The sequence below is a fragment of the Moschus berezovskii genome, chromosome 15 (genome assembly GCF_049115385.1).
Source record: "Moschus berezovskii isolate FMDL1 chromosome 15, NW_MosBer_1.0, whole genome shotgun sequence".
Lineage (NCBI taxonomy): Eukaryota > Metazoa > Chordata > Mammalia > Artiodactyla > Moschidae > Moschus > Moschus berezovskii.
Genome location: NC_142474.1, coordinates 37,527,198 through 37,547,216, shown reverse-complemented (window position 1 = coordinate 37,547,216; position 20,019 = coordinate 37,527,198). Strand labels below are relative to the sequence as shown.

At 41.0% G+C, this 20,019-nt stretch overlaps 1 protein-coding gene across 12 annotated transcripts in view; it reads right to left on the bottom strand.

Moving 5' to 3' along the window:
- Window positions 1-516: 516 nt before the first annotated feature.
- The window catches only part of ZMYND11 (zinc finger MYND-type containing 11), a 72,146-nt gene continuing 52,643 nt past the window's right edge, over window positions 517-20,019 (bottom strand). For 9 of the 12 annotated variants that reach the window (XM_055431788.2, XM_055431777.2, XM_055431768.2 and 6 more), the window contains 11 exons: window positions 13,752-13,829; window positions 13,213-13,305; window positions 11,241-11,328; window positions 10,705-10,760; window positions 9,487-9,564; window positions 8,564-8,682; window positions 5,645-5,852; window positions 5,197-5,265; window positions 4,169-4,441; window positions 3,676-3,861; window positions 517-1,979 (listed from right to left, as the gene is read on the bottom strand). In XM_055431788.2, coding sequence (XP_055287763.1) covers window positions 1,857-1,979; window positions 3,676-3,861; window positions 4,169-4,441; window positions 5,197-5,265; window positions 5,645-5,852; window positions 8,564-8,682; window positions 9,487-9,564; window positions 10,705-10,760; window positions 11,241-11,328; window positions 13,213-13,305; window positions 13,752-13,829 — 1,371 coding nt within the window. In that variant the 3' untranslated portion in view covers window positions 517-1,856. The remainder of the gene's footprint in view (window positions 1,980-3,675; window positions 3,862-4,168; window positions 4,442-5,196; window positions 5,266-5,644; window positions 5,853-8,563; window positions 8,683-9,486; window positions 9,565-10,704; window positions 10,761-11,240; window positions 11,329-13,212; window positions 13,306-13,751; window positions 13,830-20,019) is intronic. The other 3 variants (XM_055431815.2, XM_055431832.2, XM_055431858.2) reach the window with 1 other exon arrangement.

The window sequence follows — 20,019 nt, the reverse complement described above, 5'->3', positions numbered from 1 at the left end:
GTAACTTGGAAATGTGCAACCGTGTCAACGGAGACAAAAAAAGCCAAAGTAACACGAGTCTTACTTTCATGCAGCTATCGGTAAATAGTACACACTCTGGAATGATTTCACACCAAAAAGTTCCACAATAACTTGCTCTCATAGGGGTGGATCGAAGTTTTAAAACTTGGAAAACAATCAGAGAAGGTAAGTGTTCTCAGTTACGTCGTCTGGACCAGACCACGGCACCGTGGCGACGTTGACCAATCACACATCAATGAGGAGGGACTGAGAATGCCACGTGCCCGCGTAGTTCAGGGACGGTGTTGACGTGTGGCTACCAGACAGGTCCTCCAAGCCATTGGGCACCACTGGGCAGTAGCTTGTCGATTAACTTGTGTCACCACCATCTGCAACAGCATCAGGACTGGGTGGGTGATTATTTCACAGAAGACTTGGGTACATTTTTGTCTTTAGAGTGACCCTGACAATCCTGGAGAAAACTTTTTGGAAAGTTTTTTCTCCTGATTCTCTCACTTACATTGTGTGTAATTGCTTTAATAAATATCAAAGGTGTAAATAAATATTTACAAATTATTTCTCTAACCTTAAAAATAACTAAATGATAAATGGGAATTTGACTTGGTCTAAGATCAGTCTTTGAAAAAACATAAATTGTGAGGGTTTATTTTAAAATTAAGGTTTCCTGGCTGTATTTTATATATCTATGTATAAAAAAATTATTTAACTATCGATCCATTCCTATTGGTAATGCTTCTTAATCCAGACATTCCGCAAAATACAGACTTTTTACAAATCACGGCATCTTTAATACAAGAAAATTAACATGCATTATTCTTCATTCTGTGTACAGTGATGGAGTTCATTAGTAGGTAATGATCCACTTCTACAAACATAACGGCTTCTGTGAAACTTAAGTGCTTTCTTTCCTTTCAGTATTAACTTACGATAGAAGAGGTGACACCAGATAGTAGGCAATCAGATGACACTTGGGGAGGGAAGGGAAGCATTAAAGAAATCTGTATGCCTCATCTATAATTTCATGTATGGATAAAGGTAGTTTTTGGCTTTTTATTTTTGTTGTTTATTTTGTTACAAGCACTCATGTTAGGACAAAGATGAAATGTGCAAACTTTAAAATTTAAATATTCATTTTCTCTAAGATCCAGCTCAGTAAAAGATTACCCCAGTTCCCTGCAATTTTAAACTACAAGATCAAAGCTAATAATTTGTTATAAAAGTTATATATTGAAAAGAAATAATGAAAAACACAATTGGGAAATATTTAAGAAAAAATATGCAGGACTAGCACCTGCTGTGTCAACCCTGTTCCCTAAATTCAATCATATACCCACTGGCATAACCAATAGATAATGCCTTTAAACAGTAAAGTAAGCTGAACAAAACCAGCTCAACAAGGTTAAGAAATAAATTTCACATCAAGGTAGTATGTTTTATTTCTGAAACAGTTCTGTAGTTCTTACATTCAGATCTATTTTAAATGTTTCTTTGTTAAACTCACTTGTAATTCACCTGTTTTTTAAAGATCTGTTGTTTAAAGGTTAAAATCTCTGTAAAACCTAAAAATGTTTTAAAATTTGCTGAAAATGCAACAAACTCTCAATTAAAATTTATTTAAAATAATACCCTCCACTGATGTTACTTTTACCCCCTGAAAAACTCCAGAGGAGCATTAACAAAAGATTTAAACTACTGTGCAAAATTTCTTCACGAAAAGTGTTTAAAGGCTGGTGCAAAATGGGAAGCAAATTCTAAACAATTTTGGCTTCTTGGAAACAAAAACCGCTGTGTCTGCGAGGAATAGTCGTCAGTGATTCTCCAGGAAGAGCCAGCCTTCATCTTTTCCGGCGACAGGTGCGCTTGTGCTCCGCGTGCCAGTGCTCCTGCTGACACTTGATGGAGCAGTACGATGTGTTCCAGCAGCAGTGGTACATGGCCTCCTCCTCACAGTTGTAGCACTGCAGCAAGAAACCGTGACCAGCAGGTAAACGAAACTGGGTACAACTACAGACTTTAAAACTGCTTTCAAAGATCTTTCTGACTCAAGTGTAAACTAGCATCACCAAGAACATCAGAACACAGTTTCTGTCCTGAGCAGTACAGTAGGGAAACAATGGGATGACTAAGGCTCAGCACACAGTCATTATCAGCAAACTCAAGCTTACTCAGCATATCAACTTCTTCCATCTGTACTAGGTCATTAACATCAGCAGCACACAAGCATAAGTAATTTCTCTTTTCCTAAAAAGGTCTGAAGGTTCTGAAAAGATGACGGAGCAGCAGCACAAGGACTCCCCTCCACCCCCCCCGCCACACACAACAGCTCTGCTACACAATCTAAAGGGACTGTTTTGGAACTCTGAGGTCTGGGGAAGGGTGGAACAATAAGTTACGGTCACTCTGGCTCTTAGCACTGAAACAGCTACCTTTTCCCCACCTGCAGCCCAATGGCTGTGCATGGAGCCCCCTGGCAGGTGTCCTGCAGACTGCTGCTTCTGGTCACAGATGGGTGGGCCACTGTATTAACAGTTGCACCCCCCCACCCAATCATAAGTCCTCCCTCTGAAGTGATTTCTCTTTTGCAAGCCATTCAAAATCAGTTGCACATATGGGGGAATTAGGAAGTCAATGTGCAAACCCAAGGAGAGGCTACATTTAATTTACACCTCAGTCTGATCCTGGGAACAGACAGCCATAACAATCAAAGAAACAGCAACAGCAAACTATGATAAAGGGGAGAAAATGAGTTCCAGTTACCATATTATTAGACTCAAATGTTTAGTGTTCAACAACAACAAAAAGTCACAAGGCATACAAAGAAGCAGGAAGTATGACCATTCAAAGGAAAAAGAATCAACAAACTGTCCATGTAAAAAACCTACTGGCAGATATACTAGACCAAGACTTTAAAACACCTATTAGAGAAGTGCAAAGAACTAAAGGAAGATATGGAGAAAGTCAAGAAAATGATGTATGAGCAAACTGGAAATATCAATAAAAAGATACTGATGGAAACCAAAAAGGAGGCTTGCAGCTGAGAAGTCCATTAACTGAAGTGAAAAATGACTGGAGGGATTCAAAGGCAGATGTGAGCTGAAGACAACAGGTCAATGGAAATTAACAAGACGGGAAAAGCCTATGGAAGAGCAAACAGCCTAAGAAGACCCACAGGGCACCATCCTTGGTGAACTGTCAGTTCTTAAGTTAAAGACCAGTGAGATGTTACTTTTATAAAGCAAAAGTAATCAATTTCTTTACTAGAAGCTTATGTATGTTAAGTGCAGTAAAATCTGAAAATCCTTAGTTTGCTATTATGATACTTACATTTATAATTTTATAAGTTAATATCACCTATCAGGGCCAGCCCACTTATCAAAATAAAATACCTGCATAGATGGAAAAGTTGTATAAATTATATATATTATGTCCCAAAGTATCATCATCTCAATGTAGCAAAATAATTTTGAGCAAATACTGAGAAATGTGGGATCTGGAGTTAAAATACCGTTAATTAAAGTTGACAGTTTCACATTAGACTGTATTTCAGGATTTTTACATATGCCATATAGATCTTTCTAAATTAATTTTCATCATACCTATGGTATTTTTTTTTTTTTTCCATAAATCAGATTCTAAGAAAATAGTGGTATTTACCCACTGCTTCTTCTTGGTCTGAGAAATTAGTTGTTTGTGCTGTGTTGCTAGCTTCTTGATTTCCTCTACAAATTCTTCTTTACACTTTTCCTTTACTTGCTTACATTTTCTGTCCATCTCACCCTGCATATTGGCTACAGCTTTATTTACAGCTTGTCTTTTTTCTTCTTCCATTTCAGAACGCAGCTGAGATGAAAAAAAAGTTAACCCACAGTACGTCAGCTGATAATTTACACAACCATTAAGCAAAACCTAATACATAGTTTCTACTTAACTGATGTATCTCTTCCCTTTATTTCATTAAGGGCTATAAAATATTTAGGTAAGAAAAGTACCTGTTATTTAAAATAGTATAAAAAGATGTTTTATTATATTCCTGTTTTAAAGAGCTGCTACCTAGCTGATATCTAAGCGACGTGAAACCGCAACAGGAAAACGATTTGCCCAAAACCCACCCGCGTCTGAAGGCAGCACTGGCGCCGGGCGGTGTTACCTTTTCCAGGGCTTCCCGCACGACCCTTTCAGTTTCTCGCTTGTGATCAGACTTCATTCGGTCTTTAAAGTCATTGAAAATTTTGGTGTACTTGTCATGGCACATGCTCTGACACACGCCATCACTGGTGGTCTGGGTGCTTCGATGCAGCATTCTTGGGGAAGAGGCACTTAACTTCTTGGTCTGAGTTGACACAGAAACTTTTTCAATTGGCTGAGGCATCGTGGGGATTTCCTGGCTGGAACTTACAGCTTCTGTTTCAGGCTCTGGTTCCTAAAGGATAAGGAAAGTGCCACAGAATTTACTAGTTCAAGAGCAAGCTCTATCCGAAGAAAAACAGAGTTATACAAACAGCCATACAACTGCTGTTTAAACAATCATGTAAGAAAAAGGAAAATTCCTTTGTGTATTTGACCACAATTCAAAATAAAAAAAATTAAAACACATGCAATTTATAGGTACAATCATTCTACAGGAACTTCATTTACAATTCCATTAAATACTAACATTATGGTGTTTCCTTTCAAAGGAGACTAAACAAAAAGTTTTACTGTGTAAGATCGTTAGAATTTATTGTTATTTCTTTGGATGAGATTCATAAATACCCTACACCACCCCTCACTGAGTATGTAGTAGTACTGTGCCCTGGTTTTAAAATACACCTGGATTATAGAATTGTAAAAACCTGAACTTAGCCATAGTTTCTTTCAGTTTTCAAATGCTGGTCTCATTGATCTGCTGGATAAACACTAAAAATTGCTTTTTATTAGTGCCATGAGAAAATATCAGTGTTCCCAGACAGTGCAGCAAAGGGCTGTCCCACTTAGCCAGATGTGGTCAGTGCTGCTTAACTGGATGCTCCCATGTGTTACTCTAGTGACAGGGCAGCGGTCAGTCTGGGTGCAACTTGGTTGCTATCCTGGGACTGATGGCAATCCTTTTTGCAAGTTACCTGTCAGGAGCACTGCCTGGATCACAACTGTGAACGTATTTCCTGTTTCACTTGTCACCTGGACATTGCAACTTACTTCTTTTTTGGGTTCCACACTTTGATTACGTCGTCCTTTCTTTGCTCTTGGTTCTTGAGTGACCTTTAGCTGTGGACATCGTAAAAGTAACAGCACGTTATTCCTGACACCACAAAACACTTCTCTGCTGGAAGACTAGCCATGGACCCACAGGGGAGAGGTGGGCACCTGCTGTGTCCCTCACACATTAGCTCTTTCAAGACCACGTGGTTGGCACTCACTGAATGATTCCTCTGGGCCGAGGGCTTGAGAGAGCTAACGTGCTGATAGAATCCGGATCAGTGGTGGTGGCTTCTGTGAACTAGGACTGGTTCTGGTTTGTTTCGCAGAGCCTTTGACAAATGTGTGAAAGGAAGAAGAAAAGCCACAACCTGCTCATCCCATGCCAATGCGTCCTGACACCCGCACCTTTGGAACACAACTGACAGGTTCTCACTGGCGCCCTTACCTGCTCATTGCTGGTGGAGGAGATGCTGGACTCTGCCTCCTCCTCCCCTCGGTCCTCATTCTTGGACTTCCAAAACCTCCCTTCGCGGAGGAAGCGCTGGTGCAGCTCCAGTTCGTCACAGGCCTTCTTCCAGCCCATACTGCGCTTAACATGCAGCCGGTGAACATTGACTGTGATGTCCTGTATGTTTTCAGAAGGAATCCAGGCCCTGTGAACAACATTGAAAAGGGATGGTGAGAAGTTTCCAAAACGGCAGAAACTCTGTGCATTGTAAAGCACAGTTTGTGGCATGAATAAAAACTTTTACTGAGTAGAAAAAAGGTGAATTAACTTATTTTTCACAGTCATCAAAGTAAAGTTCTCAGGGTGAGAATGACTCATAAGCCTTTTTTAAAGTGTTCAATATCTCATTGTTTTGAATACTATAAAATATTCAAAATCTAACTACTTGCATGTTAGAACTATAGAAAGTGAAAGTTGCTCAGTCGTTTCCGACTCTTTGCAACTCCATGGACTATACAGTCCATGGAGTTCTCCAGGCCAGAATACTGGAGTGGGTAGCCTTTCCCTTCTCGGGATCTTCCTAAGCCAGGGATCGAACCCAGGTCTCCTGCACTGCAGGTGGATTCTTTACCAGCTGAGCCACAAGGGAAACCCAAGAATACTGGAGTGGGTAGCCTATCCCTTCTCCAGCGGATCTTCCTGACCCAGGAATCGAACTGGGGTCTCCTGCATTGCAGGCAGATTCTTTACCAACTGAGCTACCAGGGAAGCTATAGAGTCATTTGTAAATGCCCAGAAATGTTCATGAGACAGTTACATATAAAATGAGGTCATCACATCCCTATTCATTAGATGAACAACAACTAACAAGTAGAAAAGTGTATACCATTCTGCAACCAAAGTACTCAGTTGTGAACTCTTGGTTGATCTAAAACTACATTTGGTTCTATTGGGAAGAAAGCTAGAATAGAAACTGAAGAAAATTTTCCTGGGTACTAATCACTTACTGGCCTTAGTCTCCCACTAGAGTGCTGTGTCCACTCAACTGAGGCTGACCATGGGCCAGTGAAAGCACCACAGAGCATACAGTCCTAGGACTGTTCCTGCCTCGTCTGATGGCTGGTGATGTTGCCCAAATGGGCTTAACGTAAGCTATTAATTAGCAGCTGGAACCCAGCGAGGGTCCTAATGGTTAGGTTTCCTAATAATTATACCAGCACTTCTATGTGCATTGCCACTGCCCTGAACTGAGAAACAAGGAGGAATAATGCAGCATATACAGTCTAGGTGACTGGACACGAAGAGAGAGGGATGTCACCGGTGAGAGGATATGAGATGGGATATACCACTAGGAATAAACCAGGATTTTCTGTTTCCAGTCTTACTATGGAGTTACAGAAATACTAGACCTAAAACTGTTCTGAAGGCATCAGAGAATCCTGGCATATATGCCTAATGTTATAAACGCAGACTTCTAACTTGCTTGTATAAACTAAGCTATTTGCTTTAGAATTTAAAAGCACATTTTTAATATACAATAATCCACATGGTTACATGCTAATGACAGCTTAAATTGTTAAATTTGAACTTATTTATAAATATTACATTAACATTGTCATCTGCCAGTGCTATATTAGAAACCTTTAAAGTAAACTACACTTGAGAAAAAGTGCAAATACAATTTTGCTTGTGGAAGAGTTCCTTGCCATTAAATCCTGTATTCTTATTTACTCTTTCAGTCAGCAAACATTTACTGGGCAATCAAAAACTGTTAAAACACTTTTTAAAAGCAGTATGTTTTTGAGGGAGATTTCCATCATAAGCAGTGCTAACTACCTGGAATGAACTTGTGACCTAGGAGAGAATTTTATCCTGTTAAATTATGCATCCCTTGGATTTAATAGAACTGAATGAATATTCTTAATGTGAGACCTTATTTAAAGTCTCAATGCAATTCATACAACATATCTATTCTCTCAATCATCTCCATTACTATAGATAATCAGATTTCAAGTTTGAGACATGCAGTCTGATGTACACTATAAAAGGCAAACAGAATGCACCCCACAATTTAAAGTTTAATAAAAAGAGAAAATCAGATCTGGCTATACCTACACATCTGTCAATCTGAATTCAGAATGCTCTGAATGCACAGTAAGATGGGCCTGACAGGATGATAAGATGCTCTGACAGGATGTGCCCCTTCTCTCTTGTCTGTGCCATCCACCCTCCAACCACAGGCAGCACGAAGAGTCAGTGCTGCAGACATGCATGTCCTGCAGACCTGCTCACCAGGACAAGCATCACCACCTGCTCTGGTCTCGGGGGCAGCAGCAGGCTCTGGTTTGAGCATATGGAAGGAATAGTCCATAATCATGTGTTTACCTTTTCTTTCCCCAACTACATGCAGAGATATGAGGAACTAGCTAAAGAATACTTACTATATTTATTTATGGTGACCTCTGCATAACAATTCTTCATTTTTCTAAATTAACTGTTACTTAATGAAATTCAAAACACTAAGTCAAAGTTCTTCCCTCACATCCATTCCTAGATCACAAGACCCACACTCTGCTATACTCCCTAGTTGATTATTTTTGTCTGTGACTCTGACAGAACCTTGAAAAGATGGTTGAAACTCCCACAAGCACAATACAATTCTGTGAAATGGACCATCCTGAGAAGCTCTCCACTGAATTCCCACCATTGACACCCTTCTGAGTTCACCCTTCTAAATTCTGCTACTGAAACTGTCCCGTTTAGGTGCCCAGTCAAGTTACATGCTGATTTGTTTTTTAATTTAAAATACACTTCACATTGTTCCCGATGGCAAAGCACCCAGAGCCCCAGGAACTGCAGGCCTGGGTCCACCTCAGGGCTCCTAAAGGCCCCGGGGTGATGGTGGCTCGTGATTACCTCTGGTGATGGTGACCGAAGAAGCGGACATCAACCTGATTGTCCTCTTTCTGCATGACTTTGGCCGGCCAGAATCCAAAACCTTTCATTTTAGCCCAAACCAGCTCATGATTAGGTATCTGGAAATAAAATGTTTTATCTTGTCATATTACTTATAAAGTATTAAATACAAGTATATCATTAATGCTGACCTATTTAGGTATAATATTTGCAATACTTCTTTTCAATGTCCTAAACACACAGAATGTACCCCCACCCCAGGACTGATTGATTTTTGCCTCCAAGAAAACACCAAAAAACTAAAATTTCCATAAGCAATGTGGAGTGAAAACAATCTCCTGACAGCCCATGGAACTCTGGAAGGAAACCAAGACCCATGTGAGTAACAAAGGCAAACTGAACACCCTAACTTTGCTTCATGAAATATAGTCCAACCCTGGAAGCTTGTAAGAAATGGGAGATTTTCCTCCCAACCTACTAAGTCAGAGAAGCAAATTTTAATGAGACCGTCAAGTGACTGAAGAGCACAGTAATATCTCAGAAAGTGGGAGCTTTCAGGCAGGCTCTTATGCCCTTGTAGGGGGGGAGAGGAGAAACCTTTGGCACTAACATGCCATTCTAAGGGAAATCACACAGCTATATACGAAGACTTAGATTTCTTGTGAGAGAATGAAAACATTTATTAAGGGATTCAATGTTTATTCCTAAAGTTCTCATTTTAAAGTCAGAAATGGCTACTAATCCCAAGTTGTTTTTTTCCTATGTTTCAGTTTTTTACACTCATTAAAACCATAAAGAGCATGATATGAAGAGAAATATTTAGGATTATAATCTTAAAGCAAATTGGAATAAACTTCCTTAGAGCAGTACATCAAGACACTGAAGAGGTTAAAAAAAAAAGAAAATCTCAAAATTTCACATACACAAGGATAGCAGAACCAATTGTCAGGACGAGCATTTGATAAATAGAAGCAGTTCTTACAAAGCTGTAGTTCATCCAGCTGAAAAAGAAAAGTAACTATTTAGCCTACATAAAATATATGCATGCACAAAACTATAGATAGATGCATGTAAATCAGCATTCTCTTTCATGCTTATAGTCTTCAATTTTGTTCTTTAAGCTTCAAATTTGAATTCTCCAACGCCACTTTCTTGTCTGAACCTCCCAAGAGGGCCCAGAGTACACTCGGAATAGAAGACAGATTCCTCAGGGTATACTGCATCTGCCCTTGGCTCCCCAGCCCTCACCGATACCTTCCAGTTCAACACACAGATGAAAGGCTATTTCCCCAGAAATGTCTTCTTGATATGCCCACAGAAAACACCCACTACCAATAAAAGCAGCCCTTACTCTGCCTCATTCTCCATTTTAGTCCTGTTTTCTTTCACAACATTTTCTGCAACTTTTGTAAAGAAACTGATTTGTCTCTCCTTTTTCTGAGTCTCTTTCCTCAGAACACAGCTGTATGAGCAGGAAGCCAGCATCCTGACCCCCATTTTATTCCTAACACAGCACGTAACACACACTCAATAAACATGTTTAATGAATGGAAAAGTCATGTCAGAAATGGAATAAAGAAACAAAACTTTTTCTATAAATTGAGACACTTTTGCAAAGATAATAAGGTTATAGATGAATGTTTGAAATAGGAAAGGCCACCCAAAAAAATCCTAAATATGTATTTCATATATTGTTAATTATGAATGCTGATGTTGGGTTGCTTTTTTGCCTGTGTAGTGTAGCAAGAACTCAAAATTTGTATCTTTCATTCAAAGAGGGTAACATTTATTGAGTGCCTGCCCAGTGCAACACACTTACATGCAGTCATATTAACTAATTCACTTCAGGGTAGTTAAGGAAAACAATTTCCTTTTGTTTTAACTAGAAGTTACTTAGTAACTAAGTCTAATTGCCAGAATTAGAGTCTCTAAGAACAGTTCTGCCACAATTCTAGCCTCCCCCTGCACCCCCCCACCCATCTCTCTGCATTGTATACCATGTATGTCAAACATGGAAATATGATTATATTTAAAGAAATGGCAAAATTAAAATGTACATATCAGAATGGAATTCTAAAATAGGTTAATGTAGAAAACAGCAAGCATTCAGGTATTAGGTGTGGATTAAAAAAAACTAGTACCTCATGACAGGTGTCTTTATAGAGCATCCGTGCTATGTCAGCTTGTTCACTCTCTGCTGTAATTATAAAGACAGATATCTATTACCAGTAATCACAGGACTACCAGGAAACACAAGACTACCAAAATTAATATAGCCATTTAAATTTTCTTTCAGTTTTAACAAAAGTGGACATATACCACGGAAAATAAAAACATGTATTTAAAATATAATTCAGGCAGTAAAAGAAAAGTAAATAGCTTTAATTTTATATTCAACACAACTTAATACTCTCAGTATAGATTGGCCTCTTTCACAACTTTTGAATGAGGGGATATTGAAGGGAAAAAACAAATACTAGAGTTCTGCTTTCGGCCAGTCAATTCTATAAGCTACATGTAGTTATCTATATCACTAAATATTTTTAAGTTTAAACCCTAATATTATTACTTACTTATAGATTGTTTAGATATTGTTTTAGTGTAATGTTTTATAAAAGATATTTCTAGACATGCAATGTAAACATATGAATAAAACTACACAAAAAAAATATTGAACCTCCATAGAAAATGACTGTGTTGTGGAGAAGCAACTGAGCGTCAGCTTTGAACTCTTCGTAACTTCGGTATTTCCCTTCGTTCACTTTCTGCAAAGGGAAAAAAAACAAAAATGGCCAACAGTTAATAGTGAAAGCAGTTGCGATCGATTTAACAGTGTTAGAGTGTGGGAAACAGCAAGATTTTCCAGAATGGCATTACGACTGCTCCTGTGTCTACACTGACAGAATGTTCATAAAAGAAACCCACAACTCCGTCTACAGTCAGGGTATTCCAGGACGGTGAAGTGTGGAAGGTCCCACATTCTCAGCCACGTTGTTACTGCAGCATGAACATCTCATCTGTAACAATGATAAAAGCTGCAGCTAAGTGCTGTGCATAACGAAAGCTTTGCTAGTGGGGTTGATGACACCTGACTACATACCTACCATGTAGGGAATGTGCTATGCACAGGCCTGTCCTATAATTAACAGGGCTTCTTTGAAAAATAAGAGTGACTTTCTCAGCAACTCTCTCAGGGCTCTGGTTTCGAGAACAGTCACTAATATGAAAAGTGAAAGTCGCTCAGTCGTGTCCGACTCTTTTTGACCCCGTAGGCTACACAGTCCATGGGACTCTCCAGGCCAGAATACTGGAGTGGGTAGCCGTTCCCTTCTCCAGGGGATCTTCCCAACCCAGGGATCAAACCCAAGTCTCTTGCATTGCAGGCGGATTCTTTACCATCTGAGCCACCAGAGAAGTGCAAACCATTTATATAAGTCAGGAAAATAAAACTGAAAGAAGAAAGAGCTGTTAGCCTCTATGACAGATCACCACAAAGAAGACAAGGCAATTCTGAATTAGAGCTAGATGGCTGACATAGTTTCAAAATAAAGTCCTTGATGGTCCTCTGCACACCAAGACAGTCGATGGCTTCTGTCTGGCATCGAGGGTCACAGGGCTCTTCCATGAGCACTGATACCCAAACTCCACCCTGAGCGCCTCACAGTCTTTGGCTCAGGGGCACAAGCTACCACCAGGCTGCCTGCCTGCACCCAGGTGGGCACACCCACACTCAGAAGTCCCCATGCATCATCACAGCTCGCATTTTGGTCTCCACCATAAACCTTTGGAAGCATAAAAACCAGGTCTTCCTCCTCTTCATTTCCTTCAGGGTGCTTCTGATCATGGTCAGCACTTGCTAATAAGACACCATCAGCCCAGCTACTGAGCTCCCTGGACTGAGGGGGTCAGACTACAGAACGTGCGGGCGCCACAGCGGGAGGGCAGGAGGGACGGCCGGGCTCTTCACTGTTCTCAGAGGTTACACAGTGTAGGGGTAAGAGGTAAAATTGTTCACTTTTTATGAGCAATCTTCATTTGTCCCTTTCTTCCACTGAAATAATACACCTTCAGTTTTTCCAGCTATTAAGCAGATTAAGGAATGAGCAGATGATTTAAAATTACTCCTATTATGGCCAACCATAAGATTTTAAAACTTCAAAACACGTAGGTTCAAAATTGGTATATCTGCAAATCTAACTGGAAATACGTCAAAAAGTTCACTGCATGTTTAATTAAATATTAACAAACCCATTAATAGCCCTCAGCTAAGTAGGTAAAATCAACAACTTCACTAGAGAGATTAAGTTTTCTAGTTAAAATCTGCTTTGTTCAAGTGCATGTCATCGTTCCCCAAGACCTGAGATCACGTCTGCGCTCTCATCTTCCCTGGGGAGAAACTCCCAACTGCTGCCGCTGAGCCCAGGAAGACACAGCTGCATGGTGATTGCATCTGGAATGTTACACTGATCAGGCTGTAATACATTTTCTTTAATGAACAAATGTCAAAAATTTACAGGTTGCTTAAAACAAAGACTCTTAAAAGATGACCCCTGCTGAACACCAGTGGGCGCACACGCCCCTCACAAGGACAGCTGCTGAGGCAGGAGAGGGGCAGGCACACAGCCAGGGCCGTGCTTGGCGAGCTTTACCTCCTGGATGGCAGGGACATCCACCGCCGAGTGCACCAGTCGCCGGTACATGGGGTGTTTGTTGTCCTTCCCCTTTTTATTAAGGTCAATAGCCTGAAAGGTCATGAGACACATCAGTTTAAACGTGGCTAGAGAGAAGGGTAAAACATCAATTTCTAAACAATAAGTACTTGAGAACTTAACGAAAGATGTATATGCACTATAGCTTAATGTGGCATTCCTTAAGGTTTGAGTAGAAAGAACAGTTATTTTGGAAAATTCGTTTCATTTTAAAAACTTAAGTATCAATGAAAATGTTCTTTCTGATAAATTGAAGTTTAAAATGTAAATGCAACCTAATGCAACTAAAGAAATGCCTGTGTTGAAAGCAAAGACAAAACAAATCTAAAGAGCATTTTATGAATTACTCAGAGCACAAAAACACAAGACAGCAGTGGTTTCCACCCTTCATACTGCACCACATGTATTTGCCAGTTGTCAGTCAGGAACTCTGAAAGAATACACATACTTAAGGCGATTCTAAGACCCTCGGAACTCACCCTCTCCTTCATGCGGGAGACGATGAACCTGAGGTACGTGCTCATCTCCTGCTTGTTGGTGTTTTTCTTCTTGACACTCTGTTGGAAACAGAGAAGGTCAAGATAAAAATCTGATCATTTATAAGTCTATATTCTTGCTAAAGATGTCTATATATAAAAGATTATAGTATGCAAACACAGATATTCTTAAACGACGTAATATTTCCAACACATCTTCAAAATTTGCATACCAAAAGTAGCGTTTAATGTAACAATGTAAGAATCAGAAAATATACTATCCTTGACATAATACCTAAGAGAATTATGCACTTTTCTTTTCTTGATGTTTAAATAAGTTTTCAGATGACAAAAAATAATGACAATAACAATAATGATGATGTAATGTAGAATCACTTATTTTATTTAAAAAAAAATCAATGGCTGAAATCCTTTAAGGGATATTTTAAAATAACAATGTTGAACAGTGAATTTCAATATAACATTATTTGATACTAAAAAGGTTATTAAAAGTCTGTCACTTAGGAATTATGTACACTGCAGCACACACATCCACATATCTACTTTGAAGTGTTCTGGATCTTTTCAGTAATAACTTCAATTTCCATTAGTCTTGCCTAAAAGCTAATTAGGTTTCTTAATTTCTCTCTCAGAAAACTTAATTTCACATGAATTAAAGAAGGATTTTACCTTTAATGTCACTTCTAGACAGCTAGGAAACAAGGACCAATGTTCCCAAATTCTTAGTTGAGGCTAAGACAACCACGAGACACCGGACCGTAAGCAGACCGCCCTGCAGAGGACAGAGCAGTCTGGCCCACTACTGAATAAATGCTGTAATTTTTCAGGCTGCTGCATTATGAGTCTCTACCCAGTGACATTATTACTCCCCTAAGAACTTTACACATAGGAAGTCATCTCAATAATGCTAAATACATTGGAAGGAGCAAAGTTTTCTCATGTAAATGACAAACCTTTGCTATGGCTTAACCAAGTGCTTATACATTCACAGCACGAAAGCATCTGAGTCAAAAGTGGAAACGGTCCTCTGAGCTGAGAAGCAGTTTTCGCACACTTCATGTCTGGCGCCATCGCCACCCCCCTCCCCAGACTCCCTGGGGCGTGACTGGTGCTGCTCTGCTTTACTCCAAGGCCGTCGGAGTAAACAGCCTTACTGTTTACCATCTACAGGCTGCAGAACACATTTCTCACCCCGGCCACACTGCAGATACACTGGTGGCTCCCACCCTGAACACCTGAACTGGGATTCCCAGGCAGAGGCCTCCACTATTCATTCATTCACTGTTAACTCCTCAGGAGGCTGTGACATGAAAGCGAAAGTCGCTCAGTCTGTCCGCCTCTCTGTGACCCCATGGGCTATACATACAGCCCATGGAATTCTCCAGGCCAGAATACTGGAGTGGGTAGCCACTCCCTTCTCCAGGGGATCTTCCCAACCCAGGGTTCAAATCCAGGCCTCCCGCATTGCAGGAGGATTCTTTACCAGCTGAGCTACCAGGGAAGCCGGGTTGTGACATGAGGCCAAGACCAAGTGCCAATGGTGTACGTGTGGAGTTTAAATTGCAGTGATATTCCCTGAACCCCAGGTTGTATAATCTTTGGGAAAAGGGACTTTGATGTAGCTTGTAAATTCTCACTTTAAACAAAATCCCCACATGGGGAGAAGGGAGGAGAGGGTGAGATGTATGGAGACAGTAACACAGAAACTTACATTACCATATGTAAAATAAACAGCCAATGGGAATTTTCTGTATGTTTCAGGAAACCCAAAAACAGGGGCTCTGAATCAACCTGGAGTGGTGGGATGGGGCGGGAGAACCTGAGGGGGGTTCAGGAGGGAGGGGACATATGTACACCTATGATTCATGTTGAGGTTTGAAAGAAAACAACAAAATTCTGTAAAGCAGTTATCATTCAATTAAAAAGTAAATAGATAAATAAATATATCCCCTGTAAGTCCCAGGCACACAAACACATGAGAACTAATAGTTGCTCCCTTAGGTAAGCCAGAGCAAAACAACAGATCTGAACCTGTCAGCTGTTAATACTGCTGTAGAAACACTCTTGCTGACACAGCCATCCCTCCATGCACTGCTTTCTCTATTAAATAACTCTCTGGTCTGTTGGATACAGGGAAGAAATGTTAAGAAGGCCAAGAAGCCTTTTTCCTTACCTCTTGGGGAAAATATATTCCCTTAGAAAGAGAGGAGAATAAGAAATTTTTCCAGGGAGTTCCCTAGTGGCCTCATGGTTAGGATTCCAGGCTTTCACTGCCATGGCCCGGGTTCCATCCCTGGCTGGGGAACAGATCTTGCAAGCCAAAGACAGATAAACCCAATGCTTCCAACTCCATGCTCTGTCCTGCTCACTCTGAAGTATTTCAGGAGCACTAACACTGCTGATCCCAGACATCACCCCGATCATTAAATCACACATCTGTGTAAATTCAGGTGTGACAGCAACCTACATCAGATTAGAAGTCTTGTCATACTGATACTACTTGTGGGATCAGTGTTCTTTTAATAGGTAACACAATATTCACGGGAAACACAGAAACAGCATTGTATGCAGTGCTGAAATATTACTAAATGCTCACTAACATATGCCAGACTGAGCAGGGTCAGAAGACTCTCCCCTCATGGTTTCCCACTGAATAGCTTGAGCTCAACCAGGCAAGTGCCCCTGAGGCCGACGCCCACCACTGCGGACAGTCTGCATCACTGGAGAGACTGCCAGGGAAGGGGTGCTCACTGCAGCCCCCACAACCGGGCTGCTGGGTCTCCAGAGTGGCTATGTGCTCCACACGTTCACAGGAATGCATTTCTCTCCTCTCTGCACTCTCAACATCAACCGATGAAGGCTTTCACTGTGAGTCAGACCCAACCCCTTTTGATTTAGAACCTCAGAAAATAAAGCAATTCAGTGTTTCTCTATGGGTAAGATTTATGCAGTGCTAGAACCAGAGTGTCTCTACAAGCATACCTCGCTATATTGCACTTTGCAGATACTGTGCATTTTACAAACTGAAGGTTGTGGCAACCCTGTGCAGAGCAAGTCTGTCAGGGCCCTTTTTCCAACAGCATTTGCTCACTTTGTCACTGAAGGTTTAGCAGTTTTTTGCGATAAAGTACTTTTAAATTAAGGTGGTTATCTCTTCTGACATAATGCTACTGCATATTAACAGACTACAGTGAAATGTAAACACAGTTTTTATATCCACTGGGAAACCAACAAATGTGCGCAGCTCACTTGACTGTGATATTTGGTCCACTGGAACCAAACCTAAAGTATCTCCGAGGTATGCCTGTATAAAGGCTTCCCCGTAAAGAACGCACCTGCCAATGCAGGAGATGTGGGTTCAATCCCTGGGTCGGAAAGATCCCCTGGAAGAGGAAATGGCAACCCAATCCACTATTCTTGCCTGGAGAATCTCATGGACAGAGGAGCATGGGCGGGGGCGGGGGTGGGGGGGAGGGCGGCAGCGGCTACAGTCCAGGGGTCGCAAGAGTCAGATACAACCTAGCAACTAAACAACCACCACATGCCTGTACATCCTTACCAGCTTGCTCTTCCTTTGAAACAAAATTCTGAAATTTTTCAAACAGTAGGGAAAACCCTATTTCACCTGGCTTAAGTTTAGGTAACTGTGCATTATACTGTTTGTGTAATTCCTTTGCTTAAATAAAGGTCTATTTTCAGTTACTATTTCCTTTCCATAGAGAATCTACAAAATAGATGGATATTACATGCTCTCAGAACGCTTTTACTTTGGTTTCACCTGTTTAAACATTTTCAGATTAACTGCTAATTAAGATAACCAAGTGCAGCAACATTTCTTTTAGGGAAGACTCCAAATGTACAGAATTCAGGTCGAGGGCCTTAATTTTACAAAACTCAATGATAATTTAGAGGACAAAAATATAATTTCTGTATCATGTTTAAATCAGCTTAGGGTAAGGTGCTACAGTGTCTCTCCTCTCCAGTGAGCAAAGTGGTGGCACACACTTGCAAGAGTGACTATTCCAGCAAAAAAATGAAACGTGACCCACAGCTCCAACTCCAGCAAAATATTACCACCTCAGAAAGTCTGTTCCTGTTTTATAAAGTGCTGCCTAGATTCAGGCATCCCACTCGAGTGCTCATCACCTCTGGCTGTGCATTAGAACCGCCTGGGAAAGCCTTGAAAAATAGCCTGCATCCATTTATACAAAGTTCTGGGACAAGCTTGACTTAGATCGGATGGAAACTAACGAGAGTGATGGCCGTCCGGTATGGGTGGCACTCAGTGGTAAGTCGGTGGGACTTGGGTCCACAGCTATGTGTTTGTCTATTTCTCAAGTGACACATGCAAGACTTCTGCAAATCACTGTGCTGTAAATTTTACCGCCAAAGGAAAAAGTGCTACCCAGAGCTGTTGTCACTGGTTTACAGGGAGCCTGGGCACCGGCAGTCCCCAGACCACAGGTGCTTCTCACAGGCGGTCCTGACTGAGCGCCACAGCGAGCACCAAGTGAGAGGCCACTCCACACACAAGCACGGGCAGTGGCCCACCCAATCTCTGCTGCTACACCGAGCAGTCGAGAGGCAGGGCCGCCAAGCTGGCTTCTCGACTGACACCAGATCTAGAGTCTCTCTACTTGCTCACAACAGCAGAAAGGCATCTTTCTGACATTTTAACTGTTTCTTGGTTCTTCTCACTTTACCTATTGAAAGCCTCACTGACTCTTGCTGTATAGGAGTCAACAAAAGAAGTTTCATATCAAAGGAGGATCATTTTGCTCAAAGACTCTATGTTAACTTGTTCAATGTTTTACTTGCTGACCAATATATCTTTTCTGGTGACAAATACGGGATTCTACTGAAGATGCAGGGCAAGAACTCAAACGCATGTGAACACTCTACTTGACTGGTTGGTAGGTGAAGAGCTGCCAGGACCTCATGCTGCTCCTGGTGTATTCAGGAGCTGGGGGCCCACTTCCCACACATGTGGCTAAGGAGCTTGCTCTGAGAAGGCAGGCAAATAGACCAGAACATGTGCACAGCCTCTTACAACAATCTGTAGGGACAGAACATTTCTCACGTTTTCACATTTGCTAAATTCTTTGGCTTGCTTTGTAACACTTTCTGCTTATAATTTAAAGATTTGATATTTCACAAAAGACATCAACAGTGCACACAGTTCTGTCCAAGGCTGCATCCTAAGACTGCTGAGGAATTCTTAGGTAACGTGTTGTGAGCTGCCTTCCATGACATTCACACCAGAGTCAGTGCCGGTTGGCCAAACCAGAACACTGATATGCCTCGAGAGAAAGCCACTATACCGGAAATTAAAGGAGTAGCTTCTAGGGTAAACACAATCCTGTCTGTAACACAACTAAACAGACAGTTCTTAACAAAAGGGGAGAAAAACAAAAAATAATGCTGCATGAAACCTGCAGATTATCTCAGATCCAACTTTTTTCTGAAGCTTTGAAGAACCACACCTATCCTCCACTAGCAGATCTCAGGATTCTTCATAAAGGGGCAGCTCAGGATCCATCAGAGTGAAGTCCAGGAAGTTTTGATAACTGCTCTTACCACCCGACTTTGGTCAATATCTACAGATAATAAAGAGTGGGCTTTTTATTACACGCCCAAAGCTGCTGCAGCCATCATGAGACGACAGCAACCCACAGCTGAAGCTGTCACAAAGGGGGCAACACACCCACTAACCTAAGAAGTGCGTAGGTGCATACCACTTCCCTGAGGGGCTGCTTCCCTAGAAGGGAAAAACAACAGAAAATCTTGAGTATCTTCTTGACTTCAGAATTCTTAAGCCAGTTACAATAACTGCTGGATTATAGCAAATCAGATGTGTCAGGTATATATCACAGACAAAAACACAAGTGGAATAATTCAGCCAAACTTAGTGCCATACAGTGTTTTTGGCTGGAAGAAGGCAGGAACAAGTTTTGGTCCTGTCAAGGTTCATCCACAGCTGATTATTGATAATAATGCTCAAGCACCATTATTTGAAGGAACATTTAGGACTGAATGGTCTGGAATTTTCAGTGTGCCCTAGAAATACAGTACTTCAGGAGCAGAAACCTACTTTAGCAGAGAATTAACGTCTGTGAATACCACTTCTGTATACCAAGTATCCGGGAAAGAAAGAGAGAAGTGTAAAATCAGAAATCCAGGCGTCTTCTTCTTAGATCACATCTGTCTGCGCACCTCACCAAACCCAAGCTTCCAAGTCTGTTACTAACAA